At 33.2% G+C, this 25,210-nt stretch overlaps 2 protein-coding genes across 4 annotated transcripts in view; one reads left to right on the plus strand and one right to left on the minus strand.

The window, feature by feature from the left end:
• The window catches only part of LOC149786805 (histone deacetylase 8-like), a 126,338-nt gene that overhangs the window by 25,829 nt on the left and 75,299 nt on the right, over positions 1–25,210 (plus strand). For all 3 annotated transcript variants that reach the window (XM_089977310.1, XM_089977309.1, XM_089977308.1), the window contains exons 6-7: positions 2,667–2,744; positions 7,286–7,394. In XM_089977310.1, the coding sequence (XP_089833436.1) occupies positions 2,667–2,744; positions 7,286–7,394 (187 nt within the window). The remainder of the gene's footprint in view (positions 1–2,666; positions 2,745–7,285; positions 7,395–25,210) is intronic.
• On the minus strand, positions 16,947–24,860 carry LOC149786806 (uncharacterized). Its single transcript, XM_089977322.1, has 4 exons — positions 20,349–24,860; positions 17,761–17,871; positions 17,373–17,489; positions 16,947–17,067 (listed from the first exon to the last, which is right to left on the minus strand). Exons 1-4 carry the CDS (start codon positions 20,389–20,391, stop codon positions 17,015–17,017), a joined length of 324 nt encoding a protein of 107 aa, XP_089833448.1. The 5' UTR covers positions 20,392–24,860; the 3' UTR covers positions 16,947–17,014.

Here is a 25,210-nt window from a genome sequence, read left to right on the forward strand (position 1 = left end):
TAATTAAGCCATCGACTTTTGTCTCTGAGTAAATGACTATGTTTCTGGATGAGATAACATTTTCTTTTTTTATTATTAATTGTTAGATAAGCAATGCACATGTAAAGATTTTTCATATTTTCCCAAAGCCTAGTCAAAACCATCTTTACAGTCAATATAACAACTGAGTACTAATAATGTTAACACATAGTAACTTAATAACAATGGAAAAACCTCTGACTAAAAAGAGACAAATTTTAACGCTGGAGAAAATAATTATTGCAACTGAAAGAAGTGAAAAGAGCAGACCACTCACAAAATAGTGGTTTAAACATTGGTAAACAAATGTATGGTGTTTTAAAGGACAAGGGGTAAATCAGAAATGATTTCATATGCTAATAAATGTACATGTGATCTTCAGATATAAATGTGATTTCAAATTTAATGTTAGAGGTATATCTATATTCCTATATGACTTTTTTCTCTCAGATGAATGCATACCATATTTTATCAAGAACTATTAATAAAGAATATATTTGCAGTGATTGTTGTTATTTTACTTTAAATTGTTCTGGAACTTGGAAACTGGTCATTTTGTACAAACCTTGTTATGAGAGACCACCTGTCTTGAGAGACTTTTTTGTTGGCAGAAGGGACGGCCTCTCTTGTCAGGTTTTACTATATCACCAGTTTAATGGCATTAAAGGAAATATCTTGATCAGGTTGCAACTCTTAACTCCATTCCAAAATATGAAGTGGATTTTATCGCGGTAAATGAAACATTCTTTAAAAGAATCAAGCTGGCTAACTGCACTTGCAGAACTTTATTCATTAGAACTTGTGTTAGTAAATCTAGGATTATTTTGGGATTTAATTCTCAATACCATAGGTTATTCTTACATTTTCACTTTGTATTCTAGGGAAATAAGTTATTTGTTGAATTTGACAAAACTTTTTGGTTTTCACTCTTTTATATTACTTATTTTTCTTCCATTCAAATGGTAATTTTATAAGATACCACAGTTATAATCTATGTTATGGTATTGAACAAAAGCACTGTTTTACAGGCAAACATTTACACAAAATGTCATTTTCCTCTTTTTAAGAACACAATTTTAAATTTTTGCAAACACAAACTAAACCTGTCCTCTGGATGCACTGTAGGTAAAGTTAAGATCTGATCAAAGTAAAAATATATATAGATTCTGAATTCTTCGCCACAGTAGTTAACTTCAGTAAATGTTAATTTCACTATCAGTCAAAACGGACAAAATGGTTTTGGACTCTAATATATGAGAGTCACTGCACGGCCTTAAATGTATTATGCCCTGCAGAATGCATATATAGTCCATACAATGCACAACAAAGATATGTTGAAGAAAGCAACTGAAACATGGTTTAATAGTAAGAGCTGTCTGAATTCAACAATAATTAAATAACATTAGGAACATTTGGTTATCTATATGTAGATAGCATGCAGTCATGCACTCAGTTACAGGTCAAAAGGATGAGTGTATAAATTTACACCTTCAGCTCCAGCAATAATTTCCAGTAGTAATAACTGATCCATTAAATTGAATGCATATCAATTCCACCATCACTAATGTAAAATAGTGTGACTTAAATTTGCTGCAAGCATTAATTGGAAATTATGGTACCAACTAGATCATAAATCCAGCATTTGTGTAATTTTTTTTTAAGGGTGCCCTTCTTTGTCTCAAATCAATTTGCTTTAAGCTGTTTTCTGTAGGTTCGAAGCATATAGCTCCAAATTCTTTTTTGTCTGACTTCTTCATTAGTCTAATACCATCTGTGCAGGCATTTTTTCCACGATTTCCATGAAACATGTCTTCTAGGATGTGGATCTTCACCACTCTTACATTCACATGGAGTCATCAGTTTCTGTCGTAACAGCCACACTTGTTTGAATATATATATATATGCATTATTCCTGTGTGCTGTTTATAAAACACAAAAAAAAAATAACAAAAATAAAAGACAGCACTCTTCAAATCTGAAAGTTTCATGTAGATTTTCGATGCAAGTCCAAACATTTGATATATACTTTATGGGTCAGAAAGTTGCATTTGTACAAGGACAACATTCTCTTTGAGTTTTCTGGAACTTTATAGTTTTTCATACTATCTGTTAGTGCTCCTTGAAGTCTAGTGTTGGCAATGTCAAGTGAAGACTGTATGCTTTCTCTTTCACAGTGTTACTACTAGACAGTTTCTCAGCAACCTGAAGCATAATCTGAAGAAAGACAAACAATATATTGCACCTAATCAAAAATAAAATCAGTGATCTAAACACCATGCAGATTTAAAATTTGGAGCAGATGAATATCATTTTCAAAACATTCCTGTCAATAAGTATAAACATTACTTTTTTCCAGTCACATTTGAGTGAATATTGGTTGCTTGGTAATCATTTTACATGGTTATGACCTACAAGGAAAGCACCCAGTATATTAGTTATAATAATATAAAAAAATTTGGAACAAAAATTAGGATAAAACTTGACAACTATACACTCCAGATTTATGTAATTTTTCATTATGTTGTCATTGAAACATGTCTAAGATGTTTTTATTTCTGATAAATATATTTGAAAAAAACTGATGCACTTCAAAGACAAGTGTTTGGCAGCTAGGAATGTTTCCCTGAGCATTCTTTCATACTTTACAGGTGTGGAAGATGCTTTCTGTACAACCAACAAGGTGCTTACTGTATCTGTACATAAACACTCTCCAGGATTCTTTCCAGGTATGAATTTATTGCATTTCCATTCTCATTTTCGTTATATAACACATATATACTTTAAAAATAATCAAGTTTATTAGACCTTTATTATGTCTCACTGCACAAAGCCAGGGCATCATGATTTGGTAGTGTCCATCTTTCCATCAATACATGTATCTGTCCATCCCTACAACCTTGTTAGCTAGTTTTCAGAAAATCATTCAGCTTAGACATAAAAATATTGCTTGTATTTTTGTATCCATGTAAAGGTATTGTACAGCTTTTAAAAAAAAAACATTTGGGCTTTTTGACAAAAAATATTACATAGCAAAATTCAGGTAGACAAATGAAATTTTGTAAGCATGTTTGTAATAATGATACTAGTACTACTACTACTACTGCTACTACTACTCCATCACTCTGTCCAGCATAAACATACAGAGTTTATATGGAGAAACACCTGGCAACCCACTGTAATGCAGACAGCCCCCCCCTCCAAAGCATAGTTAAATGTCAACATCTAAGGGGTAAATACAATTGCCTCACCTATCAAGAGAATGTCAGAATGGTCTCTCAATTGTCAGATAAACCACAGCATTCCTCAAATCAAATAATGCAACTATCCAGTCACAAAAATATTCAGTCTAAGAATAACCAGAGCCATATGTCTATAATTCAGCACTGGCATATATCCTCCGTTTGTGGCCATGCCTTTCGATTTTATTAGTACTAATTCTGCATCCAGTAATCATCCCTGCAAACAGTTTACAACAACTGGAATGCTATTTCTTCAGCTGTATTCAGTACTTCATCTGTGGTGAATGTCAAGTAGAATTCACACACATTTTGTTGGAAATATTGTAATCATTCATTAATGTACATGACATTGCAACTGCTGAAGCTGACCAGACCTAGTAAACTAGGGATCTCCATATGAGATGCAATGGTAAAATACGATGTCCATGTCAAGTGTTCTTTTGATTCAAAAGACAGCAGCTCTTTGAATTGTAATTTGTAAAACCAGACCTTAATTTAAATGTTATTGGTCATCAGATTTTGTGTGATTTAGATTTTTAATGTTGCTTTAACAATTTAATCATATCACTACGATGTCTGCAGTGTCGCAGTTTACACTGATGTCTAGTGCTGATGCATCATGATGCAGACATGTAGCATCAAGTCCCACTCAGTCATATTATCTTGACACCAGGCCAACTGGTCCTAACACTAACCTCTTAATGCTGAGCACCAAGTGAGGCAGTTGCTAGTACCATTTTTGTAAGTCTTTGTTATGACTCGGTCAGGGTTTGAACCCATGACCTTCTGCATCTGATGCGGACACTAACCACTTAGCCCCCTGGAGTGGTTATCAAATTTTTTAAAATTGCTTCAATGTATATCTGTGACTATTTATTAATGCACAAGAATCAAAAGGTGCAGCGCCTGAGTTAAACAAGATACTCAAGATAATGTGTTCCTTCTAGAATTTAAAAGGGGTAATGAGGATTGAAAAGGCAGAAAATTATTAAATGAGTTTCATAACTGAATTATTAAATTACAAAATTCTTTTTCTAGAAGTCTGCATAGTGCATAACAACAAATGCATTGTCTGCTGCGGTCATGAGAAAATGGACCAGATGATCATAATGATACATACCAGTTTCATTAACTATGTGAAAATGTCCACTTCGCTATACATGTATATTTGTAGTAATTGAAGTGGGGGTTTTTAATCCAAGAAAAGATAATGTACCTAAGACATACAATTGGGTAAATATTCAAATAATACTATGCCAAACTTTTCACAAGAACATGAGAACTACAATGAAAATTCATGCACATCTCATAGTGGTGTTTCCTTTGTACACATCTGATAGCAAATACATGTTGGGGAACATTGTTTTCTCTATACACATCTAATAGCAAATACATGTTAGGAACATTGTTTTCTCTATGCAAATCTGATAGCAAATACATGTTAGGAACATTGTTTTCTGTATACAAATCTGATAGCAAATACATGTTGGGAACATTGTTTTCTGTATACACATCTGATAGCAAATTCATAATGGGAAAAGTGTTTTTTGTATGCACAAGTTAAAGGACAAATCAAATCTTGATCATATGTAACCTGTCATCGTTGGCTGAGACAGTCTATATTTGGCCAAGAAGTATTTACTTTTGAGGATACCAACTTGAGCTGTTTATTTACCAGCAGTTCTGCTAGCTGTCTGTTACATCAGAAATTCTAAACGATAAATCTTTTGAATAGAAAATTGTGCTAAAGGCCAAAATAATTTCATAATAGAGAAGGGGAGGTACTGATTGGGGCCAGTAACACTCAAATAAATGTTCTGATGCAAAAGCTGGTTTGTTAGGAGAGATAAGGTCAGAGGTCATTTGGAGTATAAATACTTGGTAATTTTGGTGCTGAGTAAATCCTTATGGAATTTAGAACAATACAAATCTCAGAAAATATAAGAATATTTAAGAATACAGAATTTGATTGATGATGATAATAATAATAGTTGTATTTGTTCTGATGTTTGTTAAAAAGCTAAGCTTTGTACATGGGCCTTCATTGAAATGTTAAGATGCCAGTTTGACCTTTTCCTGCAGATAACTACTTTAGACAAGTTTCACTGTACATTCATCTAAATAAGTCTAACTTGTCACCATCAATAAAGTGACTCTAAACCTATTCCTATGCATGATGGACCTGCATTAAGTTAGTTCCATTTATAACATTATTTCAGATATTGTAATTTTTTAGCTAATCTGGCTGTAAGACCAAATGAGCCTATGGCTTGGCCCTGCATCTATAATGTGTTGCCCTTATACATCATGTATCCATAAAAAATTACTATTTTCAACTTATTCTACAACAAAACCAATGAAACCATTTTCAGTCATTTTTAGCTACAGCATCAATTTTCAAACTGCAAAACTGATACCAGTCTGCTGTCAAATATGGCCACCTTTACTAAACACTAAAAATCCCTAAATAGACTTCTTCTCAAAACCTTTTCAACAGAATTTTACCAGATTTAAAGGAAGCATTCTATCATAATGGGAATTTCAATTTTTGTGTAGTTGATGCTGATTTGCCTTCAAATTTGACTTCCAGTGCTAAAAATGGAAAAACCTTTAAATGACTTCCCCAAAACCACAAGACATAGTTTGATCACATTTTGACAAACAACATTCTGGCATGAATGGCTTTAGAGTTTTTATAATACCTAGTATTTGCCATTTAATATAGTCACTTAAGAAAAGCATAGATTTCTTCTCAAAAGAAGGCTTAACAAAGATTTATACAAATGATGCCAATCCACCATCAGACCATCAGATATAGTTGTAATTACTATATATATATATATATATATATATATATATATATATATATATATATATATATATATATATATATATATATATAATAAAGAAACATTTCAACAAATTTATCTAAAAAATGAATACAGCCAAACAGAATTTGACTGACTTTGACAGAAAGTTTCATGGTATAAAGGTTTTTCTGTAGTTGCCATTTTGTGCTAATATGTGCCATCAAATATGGATGAAGATTAAGAAAAGTCCTTGAAACAATTAATTTTTATAATATATGTAATCAACAGCATTGGCTGAAATTTCTATGAAAAGCATTTACTAACCCAAATTTACTGCCGAGCATCTCTTGCATTGGGTTATTAGGCAGCATGTGGGTATTCCCAAGAATACTTGGGCCTCTTGTTTTTGTATATTCCTTATGAGTTGGACTATGTGTTTGTTCCAGAGGAGCATACTACTTGTGGTCCTGTTTTTACCTGATTTGTTTTTAGAGTACTGTTTCTCATACAGTCTTGAAGCTTAATCAGAGCCTTCATCTTGAGCTGTACTGCTGATGGTCACAATCACTAGTCTGAAAAATAAGTGATGTATTTATCATACCATATGTACATTATATAATTGCTTATAAGTTGAGTGCAAGTGCAAACAATGTCGACCCTGATCTGTGATCACAAGTGCTAGCAGATCATGGTCTATATTATTATTTGTTATATTGATAATCCTAACAAACACTAGACATAGATTTGCCAGTGCATTATAGGATGGCAGATCAGGGTCTATATTATTTGTTCAATGGATAATCCTAACAAACACTAGACATAGATTTGCCAGTGCATTATAGGATGGCAGATCAGGGTCTATATTATTTGTTCTATGGATAATCCTAACAAACACTAGACATAGATTTGCCAGTGCATTATAGGATGGCAGATCTGGGTCCATGCAGGTTGCATTTGTGCTCGATTTAAAAGGATTACATGTGATAGTTCCAAAGTCTTAGACATTTATTTGATTGTAAGCTATCCTAAACTTTAAACTAAAGCCACGCCTTAATGAATCAAACTTGAAACCATTTATAATACCATGATGGTTTACAGAAAGAGATAAAACAGTTCAGAATGTTTTACAAAAAGGAAAAATCTGAGACTTAATTAGGGCAGTATAGTTTTGAACTGTGTAAGTGTGAATAACCATGTTTACTGTTTATTCGTGTGTAGGCACAGGTAGCATGACAGATGTAGGGGTGGGCAAGGGGAAGCACTACAGCGTTAACATCCCCCTTCATGATGGGATCAAGGATGAACAGTTTGTGCCACTTGTTTGCAGGTAAGTTTGTCTATATACTCTGACTTAATTTATCAAAACTTTGAATCGATTTGTCTTATGTTGATACATGCTAAAGTCATCCCCACAAATTGGATGTCTGCAGAAAATATGCATATTTTTGCCTAATGAGAAAGAGAGAATTTAATGCCAGAATAATGCAACTGAGGTCAGTTGAACATGAAACTGGAGAGTCCTAGTGCATAGAAATTGTAGTAGATTCAAAGGCATCAGCAGTAATTTTTCAAGTTTAATGATCATGGGGGAAATTAATTATGAAATTAGAATTTTGTTAAATGTTGGAAATTTAGATGATTTTGAAATGTATTTCTTTTCAGAAAATGGGGCTTATTTGTGAAACTTTCAGTCCCCCATAACAACAGAAATTAGGTTTCTTCTTTATATATGTTACCCAATCATAATACATTTGGAGAACTACCACTACCTAGCAAATCCAGTCGTCTCAGATAAAAACTTTGAGCTAAAGAGGCTTAGTTATCTGCCCACCTCGGTGGCTGTTGGTCAGAGTGATCTTCCCTTGCCTCAGGGATTGGCAGCTATATCTCAGTTACTACTTCTGGTCTTTCTTGTCGAGTTTTGTTTAATATTGTGAATGTTAGAGAGAGAGAGAGAGAGGGAGATTTGGGAGTCGAGGGACCATTAATAGAAAGGCATTTTTGTTATAGTCAGTCCCTTTGTTCCTCTGTTGGTCTATTAGTGTGGTACATTAACAGCCAATATAGTGAGAAAAGGGAGGTGTGGGGGTGGCCTTCAGACATTTTCATATTCAAAATTAATCAAACTTTAGAGCCCTATTATAGGTTCAAGAACACCCCTTTCTTTGCAAGCATGAAATAGATCGCAATATGTGTGACTTGGGACCAAGTACCTTCTTGTATCAACAGGCTATTGCAACTTTGTATCATTGGTATTATGAGCTCTGTAGATAACTTCCAGGGAAAGTGCACATACCATTACAAGTAACCAGGTTTTTGTAAGTTACTTGGTGTAGCTTAAGTTTCATGGGTCTAATCAAACCCAAATTACCTTTCTCTCTCCAGAGAGAGAGAGAGCAGTCAATATGATACGCTGCTGACAGACTAACCAACAAAGGGAGAGAGAGATATATATTTTTGATTTAAGGGAGAATTAACTCAAGGATAATTTTGTTATAATGATTTCCTATATTCCTCTGTTAATCAATTAGTCTGGTTCCTTACCAACAAACACAGTGTGAAAAGGTGTGTGTGTGTGTGTGTGTGTGTGTGTGTGGCTAATTGTGTCTACTTTGCTATTGCTTAAAGAATATACCTTGTGGCACATTGTGTACACAGTGTTCTTAATTATGGTGAAAACGAGAAATCTTAGAACATAAATGTGAAATCATAAAATCAATGTAAATATAAAACTGGTGGATTAAATGAAAGAAATTCATGGCACAAATGTTGTTTTTCTGTATTTTTTATTTTATTTTTAAAGTTCATTTTTAATAAAAATTGACATAGTGATGACAAAGCAGATTCACATACTTCTAGATATTGCTGTTATAAGACTAGCAACCAATATACCATTTGTTAAGTGGGCCTTGTTATGTTGTTTGCTGTTATGGAATGAGTTGAACAATACTTGCTTTTTATTCGTTCAGAACTGGTTTCTGTACATACTGTCCATGGAGCATTATTAGAAAAAGCAACTCCTTTAAAATGAAGCTTCAAATATTAATCTTCTTGACTATGTCTCTTGTTTGAAATAGAAGCTGTCAAAGTGATCTAACAAGAACTAATCATCACTCTACTGAAATTAAGGTATGACAGAAATACAAAGGAAAGGAGTTTTCAGCCTGGTGATCGAGTTCTGACTCTCATGCCCATACCTCAAGCAGGAATGTTTAAAAAATAAATTCATTATTTACCAGAAAACGATTTTTTAGAACTGAGTAAAAGTATTTGGAGTTCATCATATATTGTGCTTAAACTCGATAATACATTTGTGTACTGATTATATAGAAAAGTCAGTAGTGTCATGAAAACGGGTGTTTTTTTAGTGTGAAAATTCCAATATGGCAGCAGCTAGGTGAGCACCAGTACACAGTGGCAATGAAAATCTACTGTGTTGTAGCAATATTAGTAGTTTATTTATCAAAAATTGTTTATTCCATCAGTCTTAGCCATATAGATTCAATGCTTTATCAGTCCAGACTATTATGATGGACCTAATATGAAATGATAGATGTGGTAGTGATATATTTGGGACCAGCTGTTGATGGCATGTAATGTGGGTTGGATCAGACACATTGTGTTGTATTGCAGCAACATGGTTTGCCTTTGTGTTGCTCAGATTATTTCAACATCCAAATGTCACAAAAAGTACTAAATGTAGTACTAAATGTTTATGATTTCAAATAGAAAAAAGTAATTGAGTGGAAAGTCTATAATGCCAATCATTCAGATTTTTAATGGACCCCTGCCTACAGAGTGCAAAGCAGACATCTATGTTTTTGAGGACACAATGACACTGACTTCATTCTAATCACTGTGTGGAAACTTATCGGATATGAAGAGAGAAATACACATAAAAACAACCCAGGAGATTTATTGTTATCAATATTGGTGATGTGTCCAAACGACAATGTTTGTATTAGAAACTTACTAATGAAAAATCTTGTTCTGTGCCAGTGGTCAGCAGTTTGTCATTGTGAAGACACACTCAAAAACAGGTGGCTAGCACAGAGTCATGCCAAATAAGGAAGAACTTGTGTGGGCTGCAACATTGTTCCTCAGAATCGTCAGTTTAATAGTACCACATGTACGTCTCCCAAGTTCATATTGGTGTACCAAGTAAAGATCACATAAACTCTGTCATCCAAATTATAGTTTATCTAAACAATTTTTATTTTTATTTTAAAAAATCAGAAATTTAAATTAACAAACTGAAATCATAGTATAATATAAAAGCTGAGATTGCTGAAAGTTTGACAATTTATTAACAATGGTCATTGTGCTATAAATAAAAGTAAAAACATAATCCAAAATTTCCATGTACTAATTACAACTTGCAATGTTCTGATTAAATGGCATGTTTAAAATTTCAACATTAGTATGCTCTCAAAAGCTTTACAAATTTGACAGTTTTAAATAAAATAAAATTATGTAGCACAAATTGTCTCCAAGCATGAATACTTGCATCTATTAAAATGTTTTGCACTTTTAAGTATAAATTAATACATAAATTCAGTATCTATTGAACTATTCAGCTCTTAAACCATAGAAAAGAAATACCTGGAAAAGTAAGAAACTATCAATGCTTTTTAAAATGATTTATACATTTTTGGCATAGTGGATATGTTCTTCACCATAGTTCCTATGCATGACTAGTATTTAACTTAATTTAAATTTGCAAGAAAATGAATAAAATTTATATTTGCTATCAATGACTAGTTTAGAAAGGTATCTAACTGATGGCCAAAACATTTTCCATAACTCGGAGTTCTTTTATCTAAGATAATTTCCTTCAAGGATTTATTAATTTGTTAGGAGGCTAATTATAATCGTGTGATTCTTTTGTATGTGCTGAAACAAATGTGTGTTATTCTCCCACCCTATATTAGATATCAAAATATGTTTAGAAGTTCACAATAACTTTTCATTATGAAACAAAACTGTCATCGTCCAAGCTTTAGATGGCATTTTTTTAAAACACAAATTGTAACACACAGATTTAACACCGTCCACTTTTTGATCATTGCTAATCTTATTATAAAATTATTTAAATGCATTTGATTTTTTCAAGATAATAATTTTATTAATAAATTTAGTCTAACAAATGTTACAGGTATCATTTAAGTTCTGGCCATTCAAAGTATGGTAATCAAATGTTCCATTTTGACTTTTGACCAATATATTGGTCAAGCCAACATCAGTAACACAACTCATCAACTTCTAAAATAAACAGAATTGTACTGAAGTGAAATAAAAATATTTAAAACAGGGCATATTTCTTTGTACATGTGCATATATTTTGAGTACATGTAATTGTTTTAAATGCATAAAGTAGAAAAGCCTTAAAAAGCATTCTAAATGTTTAAAATTGGTCATGGTACGAGTTGTCTAATAATAATAATAATAATAATTTACTTAATAATAATAATAATAATAATAATAATAATAATTTACTTCCTACATTGGATAGATTGTCATTGTTGTTGCGGGCAACATAATTTTTCAACACACGATAGGCTATGCATGGCGGCCAGTATTAATGGTGTAGGAAGAACCCGGGAAACCCCTGGGAAGAACCACCGACCCACGAGAAGCTACTGGCAAGCTTTCTCACATACCCACATTGGCTGAATCCTATACCCGAACCCACGCAGACAGAGGTGAGATGGCAGTGATCCATAATGGAGAGCGCTTTAGACCATTCAGCCACTCGGGGGGCACCCCCATTGGTTACGTAGGAGTCAGAAACATTCAGTAATATATAATATGTACATGGGTTTAAGTTTTCATAGGTTGTGAATCACTCAAACAATGACATTTATTTTGAATGACAAAACTACTTTTGAATTTTTTAAAAACTGAATATTGAATCATCATAACCAAAGGAATGAATTTCATAACAAAATTTACAAAACAACAGTTGATAGATGATGCTAGTTGATGATTTGAGTAATGAACCAGTCATCCATATAGGGGTCAAAACTTCACAGTTTTTAAAATGTGGTTCAGTTGACTGATTAATTGAACCCATGAATAATTAAGCTACATCTTTCCACATGAATAGTCTCCTACTGAAAACAGACCCAATACCAGAACTAGTTAAAAATTGTTAATTAAATTTTGATTTGGAGATGCATTTATTTCTGTAAAGCATCAGTTGTATCTAGAGGTGGAAGATAAAGTGGTTACCCATTGTTGATTGTAAATTATTGTGAAGTTCACTCACAGAAGAATGCCAACATGGTTAATGAGGGGTCACCAGTTTTTAAGCAAAACTGGCTTCCATTCTTTTTTTGTCCTTTTACCTGAACCAACAATCAATTCCATCATTAAAAGCTGATTTTCACCATGATTGATTTAAATATCAAGAAAAATAAATATCTACCAGACCCCACCCCCATCATTGATGAAAACTGTCATTTCTAATTCAAAACTAAAAGAGACAAGTGGTGGGGAAGGGGATCCGTCAAGTGATTATGTTAATGTGCTGCACAGGAGGATACCAGTTTTAAAGCAATATGGGCTCTCATTCTGTATTGTCCATTTACTTGAACATCCAGCCACCTCCTTGCTCTACAGCTAATTTCCACCTCCTTGCTCTACAGCTAATTTCCACCTCCTTGCTGTACAACTAATTTCCAACATGAATAACCCAAATAGTGATGCCCAAAAATGAAACCGTTTCCAATTCAAAGTTGATGAGGGTGGAGGGGGTAGTGGGTGAAGGTTTATCTTGAATCTCAAATTCATAAATCAGCGTAACTAGCTTCATCTAAAGGGTGATAAGGTTTAAATTTGAATTGACTTATAAGGCGTCTGCCAAGATATATGTAAGCATGTTACAGACATGTAGAAAACAAATCATGATTCTTGAAATGAATAAATTAATTATTTCATACCATTGACAATCTCTTGACCATTTGTTTTCTATTTAATCTTATGGGGGAGGAGATTACATAAAAAAATGTAAGCATGTATTCTGAGAATTCGTATTTTAGAACCCAAATTTGGATATATTACATGAAGAAATGGGGACAAGGAGTTGCATAGATTGAATAATTCCAAATTAGTAGAATTTAGTCCCTTTTTCAATGGCACAGCAAGCTATTCATTTCAGCTGAGGGTATTGAATGCAGAAAATAATAGTTTTGTCCAACTTGTTTTCCATTTTAACCTTCAATAGGAACATTCCTTATAATCTACCTTCATTTTATCATCAACTTGATCAAGAAAGATCACTTTTGGAATAGATGTAGAAATCATAATGTAACTTGTTGCTTTGATATTTAGAAACTATTTCTTTATATATAATTTGTTCCAGATGTCTGATTTTATGTTAAAATACACAGAAATCATGAAAATAAATTTTTAAATGATTGGAACAGCTCCTAAGATGTACTGATAACAGGTACCCTCTTATACAGAGATTCCTTACATTCATTTTATCAACATGTTGATAATGAAAGACCAGATTTGGAATAGATATAAAAAAGCACAAGGTAGGTCATTGCTTTGAACTTTAGAGACCATTTCTTTACAGTATAATTTGTTGCCACGTGTCTGATATTACAATCTACAGTAATCGTAAGAATAGATTTTTTAAATGATTTGAATCAGCTCATAAGCTTGTCCAACATAACTGATGAAAAAAGGTTAGTTTTGGAGTTGAGAATATTGTGGAATAATTTGTGCTTATGTTTTAATTTCTTCTATAACCATTTACAAATGAAATCTAAAAAAATCAACCTCACACCCCACTCTGGAACTCCTTCCCCAACCCTCAACCCATGCATAGGAAACTAATGAAAAATAAACTGACACTAAGTATATCCTTTTGTCTAATTTAGAATTTCTATTAGCTAACATCACTTGCTATTATTATGTCACTATAAAAAATCTAAATTAACATTTAGTGGGTCATTTGGTCATTAGTTACACTTAATTAGCATAACAAATATCTTGTACATAACATATAAGGAAAATTTAGCTTGTTTATAACTGTTGAACAATAATATATAAAAGTAATAGTAGGCCAAAAACTGAATTATTTTAAACAAAACATGCACTAAAACAGTACATATATAATAAAAATGAGGACTTTGTGTAGCGCCTCATCTTTAGAAGCTCTAAGCACTTTACAACATTAGACAACACCTATAACAAAAAACATATATAATGATATGATTACCGAAAATAAACACCTTGAAATTAGAAAACATAAAAAACATGCTGAAAATATTTAAGGTAGGAAACATTATTAGATCTTTAAGTTTGTTCTTGCAGTTGAAATAAGTGAGTTTTAAGAGCACTCTTGAATGGGATCACTGTGTCTTTGTGTCTAAGTTCAGTGGGCAATTCATTCCACATTGCTGGGCCCTGGTATGCAAAAGAATGTTGTCCATATGACTGTTTTTATAGTGGGAATAATGAGTATCCGATTGTCAGAAGAGGAGCATAAGTATCTTGCTGGTGTGTACATATGGATGAGGTCGGATAGGTATGTTGGACTGGAGTTCGTCAGTGAAATGTACTTTTGATAATATCCGGAAGGTCGACTAGATAGAAGGTAGTTGGAAGTGGTGTAGATTTGTTCCTTGACATTAGCTTGTTAGTAATCTTGAAGAGTTCTTTGCAGCTGGAACTTTCCATGATCTTAGTAGTGTAGTGGGCTGATTTCGCTGCATGGACTATATTTGTGACATTTTCTTAGCGGCTTCATAGATTAGCTTATGAATAGTGAGTCTGGTGGAAAGCCAAAACCTCTCAGCTTTACGGCGGTATCTTTTAACAGTGTGTGGATATTAGTGGAAGAATAAATAACTGAGAAAAATAAGGGAATAAAGAAGAAACCTTTGTAGAGTCTGTGTGAATGAAGGGAAAGAACAATATAGAGGAAGAAGTGAATTCACATTAAAATCTGAAAAAGAAAGAGAAGTTTATTTCTGAATTATTTTCATTCAGTATCATATACAATGAGACATGGCTAATGAGAAAGAAAAAGTCAACATTCCATGACATTTATAAATCTTAAAAGAATTTGACACTTGTCAAGATGACAGGAAAGAGATGCAATAAATTTGCGTAAGAATTCACTTTCCTTCTTTTTTGCAACCCTAAAGATTTTGTTTTCTGTGCAGAAAAATATAAAGCAACTAAACATTAAGAAAAGACTTCTGATTGTAAATGACGTTTATGGAACATGCTTAATATTATGGCAACTAAATAACTGGCTATATTTGTATTTAGGAATTTAAAATAATGTAATAATATATGGTGAGAGATGTGTTGTATGTTGGTTGTATTCACCAACTAAAAAAAATGATGAATGAAACCTTGTTTGCTGAAAACAAATTAAAAAACCCCACAAAAAAACCAAAACAAACAAACAAGAAAAATAACATCAACAACAAAATTTAGCAGGCTGGACGGTAATATCGGTATGTATATTCAGCATGTGTATGATTTTGATATTCAATGCACATTATGTGTACAAACCTACTTTTATGCCTGATTTGGTTTTGTTTATCTGTACATCTATGTTCCATCTGTCCATCCATTTCAGGTCAATACAATAATGATTACTCCAGCAACTATTCACTTGTAGGATTTGAATACATCCTTTGCACTTTAATTATTTGACAAATACCTTCAGTTGTTAGCTTCATTATGCCAAAAGTGCCTGAGACGACAAATGTAATTTAATGTCATACATGTATATGTATCTATCTATTTATAATTATTTATTTTTAACACAATTTTGAACACTTGAGACTTATCGTTTTATTCATACAGTGTACTACCTTTGTTAGCATGATTAAACAAAATCCACTTGATAAATGTGAACTATATGTATGGCAGCATTTATGTCAACTTTACCATATGAAGGGAGTCAACTTAATCAACTTCATTGCTACCCTAGTTTGTTTATCTCCCTTGGATTGTGGTTACCTTAATTAGATATTATTCCCACTGATATAGAAAGTCCTTTTACAAGGAAATGACAGTTATCTGAAGTAACATTTTAGATGTTAATGTAAATTCTCTAGTGACATGAAGAGAAAAGGGACTCTTGATAAATATTATAAAGATCTTATGTTAATTAGTATTAAATCAACCTACCACGCTATCAGTATTAAACATGATAGTATATTAGTTGTGATCTTGTTTTGGTCTCAAAAATAAACTCAAAACTCCATACTCGATAATCAAAAATGATCTCAAACTCCATACTTGATGATCAAAAACTAAATAACATGGTCATAGTCTAGTCTCTGTATGTCTTTTACTTTTGTGGAAATGAAAAGTACCAGTGTTGCTTAAAACATTGAAAGTAAAACTAAATGTTTTAATTTTCTTCTCTAGATAAGACCTTAGTTCATGCAAAAAGAAGCATTCCACATAAAATTGGCCATCTTTGCTTGAGCTGTTTAGGGATTCTTGTCCAAATGCCAAGTTCACTAGTATAGGTGTTCCTGATTGTTTCCACTGTAACAACTAGAGTTAATTTTGGAACAACATAGCACATTTCATTTGGAATACTCAACCACCTTTTCTTCTTGTCCGATTCCCTTTGACCTGTGGTGTCAGTCGTCGACTTGAGAACAGCAATAGGAAAGAAACAGACTTAATCTGTGGCGTCAGTCCTCAATGTGAAAACAAAAGTAGTAAACAATTTTCTTGACGTTAGGTCAGCAAGAGCTGGCCAAGTGGCATATAATGCGGATTACAATATATGACTTTAAATAAAAACAGACAAGTCCAATAAAACAAAATCTCAGTGTTGAAGACACCAACACTGCATGCAGAACTAGAGCAAGATCTGTGTTTCAAAATCTGAAATAAAACTCCAACTGCAAAATCCAGACTAAGATTCATTCACTGACCTTTTTAATTTGTGGGTTCTCTTTAGCATTCTACCCTTGGCAGTCCACTCAGCTTCTCCTTGCAAACAGCTTGTACTAAAAGTGAATAAAGCTCATATCCTGTGAAGCTGAATTGTATTGCAATCTAATAATTCATGTTTACTTCTATTGAGACCACATGTTCTGGTTATGGAAAATCCCCCATTAATGTTTTGTTTTTTAAATAATCTTATTAATTTGGTATCAGTATATTTATGTAAGAATAAAATATTAAAAGCAGACATTCGTTAAAAAGACAAGAACTTGAAGGAAGCGTTACAAATTATTTTTAGTAATATACACAATTAGGACTGACTCGCAATACAATCTGAGTTCCCATATGGAAGAGAAGTTATACTTACAAATTTGGTGAAGGGTAGCATTCCCATGAATCAAGTCATCAGCCAGCTTGTCATCTTTTAAGAGGCTCAATGCTCTGATTTTTTCGACCTCATATGCGACAAATTGGTCAACTACCTCTGTAACACACAACATATATCTCTTTGCTAATCAAATTCTTAACGCTTTTAGATAAGGTTAGGTGTTTAATAATTATATATATATATGTGTGTGTGTGTGTGTGCTTGAATTTATTGCTAAAGAAAGTTAGAAAATTTATTCAACAGTAATTTGTGTCATAAACCTGGAAAGTATGAATAATACGACGAACTGATTAATGAATTTTATGAATCTTTATTCAGCAGTTAACAGGGTGACCTTTTACACTTGCAGTTCTCTTTTTCTACTCACGATTGAGAGCTTCGGGGGTTGTGACCTCTCTCTCTGAAGCTCCAGGTTCCTCTGCGGTCATCACCGAGGCTACAGTGAGTTGGGTGCGTTCTTTTGTTGGATCAGATGTACCTGTTAGAAGAATCAAGTTTTCAATATTCTGGGGCCCTGAGTTGTACAAAAGGCTACCTTAAAACTAACATTAGCCTACCTAAAATGTTAAACAGTAAATTGTTGATCATGCAAACATCAGTTAATCTAAGGTGGCGCTCTGCAGTTTCACATTTTGCATAGTGTTAGGATTTTATAGAAAAAGAATTTCCCCGGCTTTCCTCACTGGTTATACTGGCTGTTTAAAAAAGACCTTGATTATCTTAGGTATAATTCAAAGAACTTTTAATTCCCTTTATTTTGGTATATGATTGATGGGTGTAGTATGGGTTATAGAGTATACAGCTTGGCCTTACTCCAGATGTGCACCTTTCAAAAAAGTGCTAGCTCCACTTGGTCATTTTCACTTTCTGAACTTCAGAGGTAAATTGTATACAAAAAGAGCTGATAACATTTTTTTTTACATTTGATATAGTTGGTAATTCATTCATTGCACTTTCAGAAGCTGGTATTGTCTAGTCTGGCACAATTCATTTTCCCTATTTTAATAGCTGCTATGGATAGAGTACTTTAGACTAATTCAGGCTGATTTTTTAGCACAAGGGAGCTGTCATTTTAGTTAGCAGTGTGTTTAAATCATGTACAATTTCCAAAAGTACAATATCCAAAGAAATATCATCCACATTACATTAAAATAGCATAGAGTTATAACACCATTCTCTCCACTGTGCATGTTTTAAATGCAAACAACTTCACCTTACATATGTCACCCTCTCAAAAATACATATCAGCTGGTGATTTAAGGGAATTAAAGGTTCTTAAAATTATACCTAAGATACACAAGGTCTATACAGAGAATATAGGTATTGTTATTGTATGATTTAATTATGATTTTATGGCTGAAACATTTAAGTTGCAAGCATAAAAACAGTTCTTTTGAATAATTCTCCTGCAATTCCCCCACAGAACAGTATGTATAAGTGTCAGAGTCTCTAACAAGTCCAGCCCTCCCCCCCCCCATAAAAAGTGAGCTATTTTAAGAATGCATATTACATTTTGTGAACATAGCAATCAATGTTATGCTGTATGACAGGAACATGAAACTGGCCACAATTATTTCTGACATATCAACAATGAATTTTACAGTTTGAAAAGGGATGGAACACATCAGGTTCATAAAAGTCAAAGGTCAAAGTGTAAAATATTTGCCTATTTAATATGGAAGAAGCGAATTCACTTTCTCATCATTTTTTTATATTTCATTGCAAATAAATGAAGAAAAAAAAACATTTACACTATATATTCTTTTACTTATTGCAACAGTTTTAAATTTAAGTTGATTCTATTCCTATAAAGACTTTTAATTTCCCAATAATTAAGGTCACTACTCATACAAACATGCCTTATGGCAAATTATGTAAGTAAGAGCAGCATGAGCATAATTAGCTTGTTTTCATGCTTAACATCAATATGAATGTACCATTTTATCCAGAACATTGTACATAATTATATGAAAATAAAATTAAAATAATTGCATACATTTTTATAGTTGCTTTAAGGTGGCGCTCTACAGTTTCGTATTTTGCATAGGGTTGCATATGGTTAGGATTTTAAATAAAAAGAATTTCCCCAGCTTTCCTCACTGGTTATACTGGCTATTTAAAAAAGACCTTGTATATCTTAGGTATAATTCAAAGAACCGTTAATTCCCTTTATTTTGATATAAGATTGATGGGTGTAATATGGGTTATAGAGTATACAGCTTGGCCTTACTCCAGATGTGCATCTTTCAAAAATGTGCTAGGTCCACTTGGTCATTTTCACTTCCGGAACTTCAGAGACAAATTGTATAAAAAAGAGCCGATAACTTTTTTTTACATCTTGTATATTTCATTGCACTTTCAGCAGCTGGTATTGTCACTCTCTCAAAAGTACACAATAACTGGTGTGCGCCCTCTCTAATCATTGACATCAGTGAAAGACTAAGTATGTCCTGGTGTAAGTTATTTTTGTGCCTGCAACTTAAAACAACCAGAAACTATACAACAGAAGAAAAAAAATCCCAACATTCAGATGGATAAAGGAAGCAGTTTTTGCAGAAATAGTATATAACGCTAAGTCTGAAAGATTTAGGTGGGAAGTAGTGCTCTGTAAACACCAGTTAAAGTTTATCAGCAGTTTTCAAGGTGCCAGTAATCTAGATTGTTTGATTTTATGGACTACAGCCGCAAGCTACAAATTACTTCAGATGTGCATCGTATAGAAGATTGCTAGCTCTGTATGACCATGTTCATCTTATTATGAATCAAGAATTTACAGAGGTTTACTCGTTTTAAGAATTGGACGAGTTATGGAATATTCGTCCCCATGCCAGCTCATTGGGTGCAGGTCTTTAGACCTGGAGAGCTATGCTAGACATCACTTAATCATGTTTTGAATTAAAACGTACTGTATTATTGACCATGCTACAAATGTTAGCAGATGTTAGGGGTACTCACTGACATCGTTTGCACCAGTAGGAGCTACCATGCCTTTTGCCATCTTTCGGCCGAATCTGGCTCGGAACCAAGAACACTGCAAATATACAATGATATGGAACTATTTGAATATGTGAATCAATATACATACAATTATGAGGTAGTGTACCAAAAACAAAAATCTAAATATTCAAAGGGAGTAAATATTCTGCCTCTGCTATTGTAGAAAGCATAACATTCATAATCAATTTAAGTATTGCAACCTCATCTGTCCCTAAAATATGGAAAACTGCAAAAGTAACTCCTATTCACAAATCTGATTTTAAGGATGATACTGATAACTACCAACCAATCTCAATACTACCAAACTTGTCAAAATTGATTGAAAAACATGTCAGTGACTCATTTATGGAATATTTAACCAACCACTTGCTGTCACACCATAATCAATCAGGCTTTAGACAGAAACATTCATATGAGACTGTCTTGATCTCCCTTACTGATAAATGGCTTCAAGCACTTGACCAAGGCAGAATAATAAGATGTGTATTTGTAGATTTCAAGAAAGCTTTTGACATGGTGATACAGTTATAGATGGTTTAGTTCCTACTTAAGTGAGAGAACACAAAATGTTTATATAAATAATGTTCGGTCCGAACTGGGAACAATTAGATATGGTGCACGACAGGGCTCAATTCTGGGCCCATTATAATTTATTTTATTTATTAATGACTTACCCCCATTACTAAGAGACTCAATATTATCTATAAATCTCTATGAAGATGACACAACATTATCAGACATCCAAGACACAAAGCAGGAATTTGAAATTTCTTTACAGAATGCCCTTAACAAACTGGACAACTGGTGCACATGCAATAGCATGGTGGTAAATACTGGAAAAACTAAAATATTACTTATCTCAACACGGCATAAAATGAGAAATTTTGATACTGATGAACTAAGTCTGAAATGGATAAAATGTTGGCAAATGACATGTCATGATAGACTACTCCTACTTGGTGTTTTGGTAGATAATAACCTATCATGGACAGTACATATCAAACATATCAGTAAAAAAAAGGTCAATTCAAGTTGATGGTTGGTCAGTAGGGTAAGACATTTTCTCCCTGAAAGGCACATAAAACTATTTTATAACAGTTACATACAACCCTATATCGACTACTGTAATACAGTATCGGGTAATTCAAATGATAAACATATAGAAAAGCTGGCACATCTTCAAAAAAGAGCATTTAGGCTAATATCAATTGAGAAAGAGAGCAAGGAAAATGTAGCTGGTAATTTAAAAATATTACCTATTAAAGACCAAATCTGTTTGAGAAAAGCCAAATTAGTGTACAGGATATCCCATAATAGCTCCTGAATATTTACAATCACTATTCCAGTATAGGCTACTGGGCAATACACCCCACCTGCGATCCATGTCTACAAAACAGTATAAAATTCCCAAACCAAATAAGGAATTACTTTTAATAAAGATTCCAATACTCTGGAACTTTGCTCTGGAATAGTATTAGAGTTGAGCTTAGAAATGCCCACTCTTATTTCCTGCTTCCAAACCCAATATATCCAGTGGCTTCAGAGATGCAGCTAAAATAAAATAAAATAAAATAAATTTCTTTGTATGAGAGCCTCAGGGTAGATTTGTTCATTGTGCTACCCTCTTCAAATAAGGTCATGATTATTATTATTATGATTATTATTATTATTCTGAGATCAAAATGAATCTATTTCATTGTTTCATGTCATCCTCATTTTTATGCTATTTATCCAGTCTTGATTTCCAGCACATATGGAAATAAGTGTATTCTTCTCATTATTCGTTATTATTTTATGCTAAGCAGTGAATTACTTGATTTTCTAATTAAAATGATATTGATATTTCACTGCAGTGAAAAAATATTTTGTCACTACAGGAACTACTTTTTTGGGTCAGAACATACTTACCTCCCTTTGATTTTTTTGTCAGTGAACTACTTTTAACTTAACAGACTGTCATTATTAATAATTCCTGTCTGTTACCCTTGAAACTTGTAGTTTGTTATTCTGGAAATATCAGTTAATTTGTATCACTCTGATGTGGAACTAATACTGTGCGCAAGTACACATAGCACAGCAGAACATGTACGGTAAACAAATGACATTACCTTATGAAATCTGCTAATTTACTGTCTCACAAACTTTAGGTAGCCAACTTATGTGAGCATAAAATAAAAAGAATATTTGTTTGAAACGAGTGAATAACGGATACATTTGCACTCATGGCGACGCCACTCGTGAAAATGCTGAGTTTTTTTTATCCACTCGATGAAATATATCCGTTATTCACTCGTTTGAAGCAAATATCTTCTATGTATTTGCCATTTTACAATTATTCGATTTACCAAAGTAGTGTTTGATACAAGTCCCTACAGCTCAAAGTTTCACAATATAATGCTCATCAAGTTTAGATAATTGGGTTGAACGATGTATAATTCCGTTATATATATATATATATATATATATATATATATATATATATATATATATACAGTGGTGTCGCTAGGGGGGTGCGGACCGCACCGGGTGACACCATCTCAGAGGGGTGACACCAAAATGACTGTCTATAAAAATGTTGAACATTTGTGCAGAAAAGGGGGTCCATGGGGGTGACAGCATGAGTTACCGCACTGGGTGACACCAACCCTAGTGACGCCACTGTATATATATATATATATATATATATATATATATATATATATATATATATATATATGTATGTGTGTGTGTGTGTGTGTGTGTGTGTAAATTTTAAGGTATCTCCTTAGCTGTACAAAGTATTTTACAATCAATATATAATAAGATGAAAACAAACCCAACAGAATAATTCAGATATTCTCTAAAGTATATTTGGATAGTTGAGTGGATAACACTAACAAGAGGTCCTTAATACTGTAATATATGCATAGGAACCAAGACGTATACCTATTGACAGGCTGTTGAAACTTTGTATCAATAATATTATGAACACTGTAGAAAAACGCCCAGGAAGAATGTGTGCTCGTACTGTGTCTTCAACCCAGGTTTGTGTACGTTATTTGATATAATTTCAGTTTCAATGGTCTCTCTCTCTCTCTCTGTCTGTCTCTGTCTCTGGATTTGTGCATATATTCCCCCATTTACATTTGTGTGTGTGTGTGTGTGTGTGTGTGTGAGAGAGAGAGAGAGAGAGAGAGAATTGGGATGAAATTGTGTAATGAGTTTAATTCAGTCAGAGAACTGTAATTATTAATATATCTTGGTTATTTTCTTACCTCGCTAATGAATAATCAGTTGAAATTGATCATTAAGGTCTTGAATCTATATCATACAGTTAAAACAATGTTTATAGATGCGTATTAATTGTGCCATTGGCGGATCATAATTTCATATTAGAGTATGTTTCGTATATCAAATTTTTTATAGCAACAGTTTAAAAGCCATGTTATTTTTAATGTATGTGGTATAAGTATAGACATATATGCATAATACATATGCTGTATCATTGATATATCACGAGATGTGTAAAGTTCTCCTATTGCTTATATTGGTGTAGATATTCGACATACGGAGTCCCAATCGGGACATCAGATTCACTTGTTCAAATGGATAAAATAGTATACAGCATCTTTACCATCCACCAACCCAACCGCCCTTGGTTTGTGGAGATCAATGTTCAGATCTTGAAAGAAGTTAGTGCCGAGCCAAGTGTAAGGAACCATTATCCATTACTAAATATCTGCAGACACATTTTTGATCAACATAAAATAAAATTGGCTTTTATTTGTGCCATTAGGCGTGGAGGTTATGTGAGGAGTGCTGCGCTGTTTTCAATGGCGAATAAGTACTTGTCTAGATAACACAAAACTGTAATTATGACAATTCATTTCTCCTCACTTAAATAATGCTTGTATATTCGACAGTCTTACCATCCACCACCCACCCCGGCAGAATTAACCCATATACCCGCTAACATTGCCACGTCTTGGGGTCTCCTTGCTGTAATTCACAATCACTTGTTTCTTATTAATCCATATAGTTTTAGTCACCTTCCAATCACTGGTTTTAAAGCTAACGCAAGCTAAAGCATATACCTTTTTTTAGCCTAATGCAAATCACACCATTGCCGTTGCCGTGACGTTGTTTTTTGCGAATAAATTTCAATATCCGTTGTGTCCTTCCAAGGAGCCGAATAGTAATACCAATAGTTATGTTCAAACTCTTGTTTTTGTGGTACTTACCGATTTTCGAATACCTCGAAAACAAACTTCAAAACACCCCATTATCCGTTAACTTAATCGTCGTCGGTATAGGCTGCTAACGCAAGGATTGTATGGTAACACAATTGTATCTCAGTAATCATGGGAATGCGATTGTACCCAGTACGTTGCCATGGGACACGAATCGGATTAGCGGCACGTAAATTCCATATTTCGATATAGATATTGGGCGCGTTTTGGCTCCGTGTCCTAAAAATTGGTTCCCCTAAAATTTATTTGAAAGTCCGATTGTAATATAACTATGTGAAATTACCAATATACCCATTGAGGAAAACCTGGGAAATTGGTTCATGTTCAAAAATCGAACCATGTGCAAAGTGCGATACTGTAGAGCCAAACTTTCAGGCAAATATGAACATTGGTTTATTTTTTTAAAATTTTATATCATTGTGTGTGATTTTCTGAATACAGGGGTAAATTAATGTTGATGTTATATATGACAATAGACTAACAATGTCTTGTTTAACCATGCTTAAAGAATATGTCTTTGTGTTGCATTGTGTGCACAATGTCCTAAATTTTGGGGAAACAAAAACCTTAGAATATAAGACTAAAATCATA

Source organism: Sinohyriopsis cumingii, chromosome 12 (genome assembly GCF_028554795.1).
Source record: "Sinohyriopsis cumingii isolate HCF-2022 chromosome 12, ASM2855479v2, whole genome shotgun sequence".
NCBI lineage: Eukaryota > Metazoa > Mollusca > Bivalvia > Unionida > Unionidae > Sinohyriopsis > Sinohyriopsis cumingii.